Below are 2,792 nucleotides of genomic sequence, written 5' to 3'. Positions count from 1 at the left end.
TCCAGAAACACCCATGTTACTGTGTTGAGCTTCACTAGATCGTTGAATACATAATGCACGGCGCATCTTCATTTTTTCCCATAAATTGAACTAATAAAGACTAAGATTAACACAACAGTTCCAACACACTCCGTTGTGCCACTCAGTCAAAAGACGAATGTTCCAATGACGGTTCTCCACCTTGTACACCTTGTATCTGTAGCGATAAAAGACAACGCTTACATCAAGGACAGTCGATAGCTGGTCATCAAGAAATGAGATGCATTCTCTCTAAAGATATCACATCCACATTGGTAAAAGAATGTTTATGTGTATACCGCACTACTGTAAGCTAACCTATTATGTTCAGCAGTTATATTAATAAGACGGGCTTTATAGGAGAAAGATATCTAGACACGTATAAGGAAGTCCGGTTAAGGTGAGTAGTGCAACAACAAGAACTACTACGCTCGACTAAAATGTAGTTAGCGTCAGCTACATGAATTCTCACTATCCGTTCCACTCTATTTGGACCCTTTTTCGTTCGTTACTTCTCTACATTTTCCTACCGACAGACAAATCCTACGCAAGGAATGTCGCTAATAACGTAGCCCCAAAATGACACTAGACAAACGCTAATGCTATCTTCCTTTCAATCGATTCATAACACCAACCTCCATGAACAAGGCTTTGCAGTTCAAATGGAGCTGGCCGAAGTTACTATTCATCATTTCTATAGCCTAAAGATCTCGACTTGGTGATTTATAACCAAAGAGTAAAGAGGAGCAAAATGGAAGAGCCAACGAATCTGACTTGAACGAGCTCAACAAGAAGCAAACAGGCTTCATACTTTCAAGCTAAGTTGTTCAGACTCTTCAAAAATGTTGCCGCACCTGTGTCGGATCCTCCGAAAATGTACTACTTTTGAAGGATCCGACCCGCACCCATGACATTTTTGGAGAGTCCGAGCAACTTAGCTTTCAAGAGCCTACAACAAAACGTTGCGACTTTTCTGGAAACCATCGACTAACCAATCCAAATATAGCAAATTCAAATCATACAAGCACAACAGAAAGGGGGGGAAACAGAGAAATAGCAATGGACTCCATAAGCAAATAACACCATTTATACAAGATTGCTCAACGCTCATACGCATACATACATAGAAAGGGAAACAGAACTCAAGACCGCTAGACCGCTGGGGCTGTTTTGGTGGTCAAACGGGCGAAACGGCACGAACGGGCCCATTTTAGCCCGTTTCAATGGGTGAGCCTAGGGCCCGTGCCAGATCTGGGCAAAATTCGACAGGCGGCCCCCCAGTGGACTATGGAGCCACATGGGGTTCAGGTAAAAGTAAGGAATATGAACCTTAAAATCCAAACTTCAAAAGCCTATACAACAAAAGGCTGCAAACTTTCAAAAAAACTATAAAAAATGGTAGCTCGGTGCACTAAAGCTCCCGCTATGTGCCAAGTCCGAGGACGGGGCCCACTACAAGGGTGTATTACACGCAGCCTTACCTTGCATTTCTGTCAGAGGCTGTTTTCAAGACTAGAATCCGTGACCTGCCTAGGAGCCCCAGGTCGATTATCCGACCAAAACACTCCCGTCCACCGGGCACACCCCAGAACTGAGGGCTATAGCACGCCGATTTAACCCAAAAAAATGGCCTATTTGCGCCAGTACATGGCGACAACTTTACCAGTTACTCCAAAACTCCCCTTTGAAAACTATCAACAACCCAATTCAACTAATCCAAAATTCAAACCATACAAGCACAATAGAAACATAAAAACACAAACAAAATTGGAATCCATAAGCATATAACACCAATGAAACAACATTGATATATACATTCAACTGAAATAAAGTTGAAATTAAACAAGAATATGTTGCAAACTTTCCTGAAAATCATCAACAACCAAGTTCAAATACAGCAAATTTGAGCAAATTTGAACAGAGTTACCTGATACCTATTGCCGGTGGAAGGTAACACGTATCCCGTGAAATTAGTCAAGCACGCAAGCTGTCTCAGACACCACAGTTATCTAAAAATAGCAAAATTCAAATTATACAAAAAGAAAATGAACTAGATAAGCATATAACACTATTAACACAACATTGATAATATACATTAAAACTGAAATTAAAGAGAAAATTCAACATGGGGTTCAAGTAAAAGATAAGAAAATGAACCTTAAAATCCAAGAATCTGACAAACAATTTGTTTGGGGCTCGAAAATCAAGACTTTCGTGGGTATATATTATATTATATTTAATAGAAAGATTCCAATTTGTCTTAAAAAACAATCATTCACTCAAGTCATCAATGTTGTGATTATCTCATCTACACCAATAATGGGACTTCAATCAACTGTGGGGTTCAATTTACTTTCCTCCGTCCATCTTTACGTGTCCACGATTGATTTATCACACATCAAATAGCATCTTTACGTATTTAAGATTGACATGTCACACATCTACATCTTAAGAAACAACAAACACTATCTTTATGTGTCTACTGTTGATCTGTCCACTATTGACTTATCACACATGTACATCTAAAGAAACAACAAATAGTATCTATACGTATCCACTATCGACTTGTCAAACATCTACATATTATCCACTATTGACTTGTCACACGTCTACATTTTAAGAAACAACAAATAACATCTTTACGTGTCCACTATCGACTTGTCACACATCTACATATTATCCACTATTGACTTGTCACGCATCTAAATCTTAAGAAACAACAAATAGTATCTATACGTGTCCACTATTGACTTGTCACACATCTACATATTATC

At 39.1% G+C, this 2,792-nt stretch overlaps 1 protein-coding gene across 1 annotated transcript; it reads right to left on the bottom strand.

Moving 5' to 3' along the window:
* LOC124894718 (protein PHOSPHATE STARVATION RESPONSE 1-like) lies at nucleotides 1-2,407 on the bottom strand (the record flags this gene model as incomplete). The annotated part of the gene is given in 3 exon segments (XM_047405288.1): nucleotides 1-196; nucleotides 1,946-2,027; nucleotides 2,176-2,407. A coding segment is annotated over 1 exon segment (72 nt), but the record flags the coding sequence as incomplete, so codon positions are not given.
* Between the last annotated feature and the right edge of the window lie 385 nt (nucleotides 2,408-2,792).

Source organism: Capsicum annuum, unplaced genomic scaffold (assembly GCF_002878395.1).
Source record: "Capsicum annuum cultivar UCD-10X-F1 unplaced genomic scaffold, UCD10Xv1.1 ctg77047, whole genome shotgun sequence".
In the NCBI taxonomy this organism is placed as follows: domain Eukaryota; kingdom Viridiplantae; phylum Streptophyta; class Magnoliopsida; order Solanales; family Solanaceae; genus Capsicum; species Capsicum annuum.
Note: the sequence above shows the minus strand (reverse complement) of the source record. Positions and strands in the feature narration are given on the sequence as shown.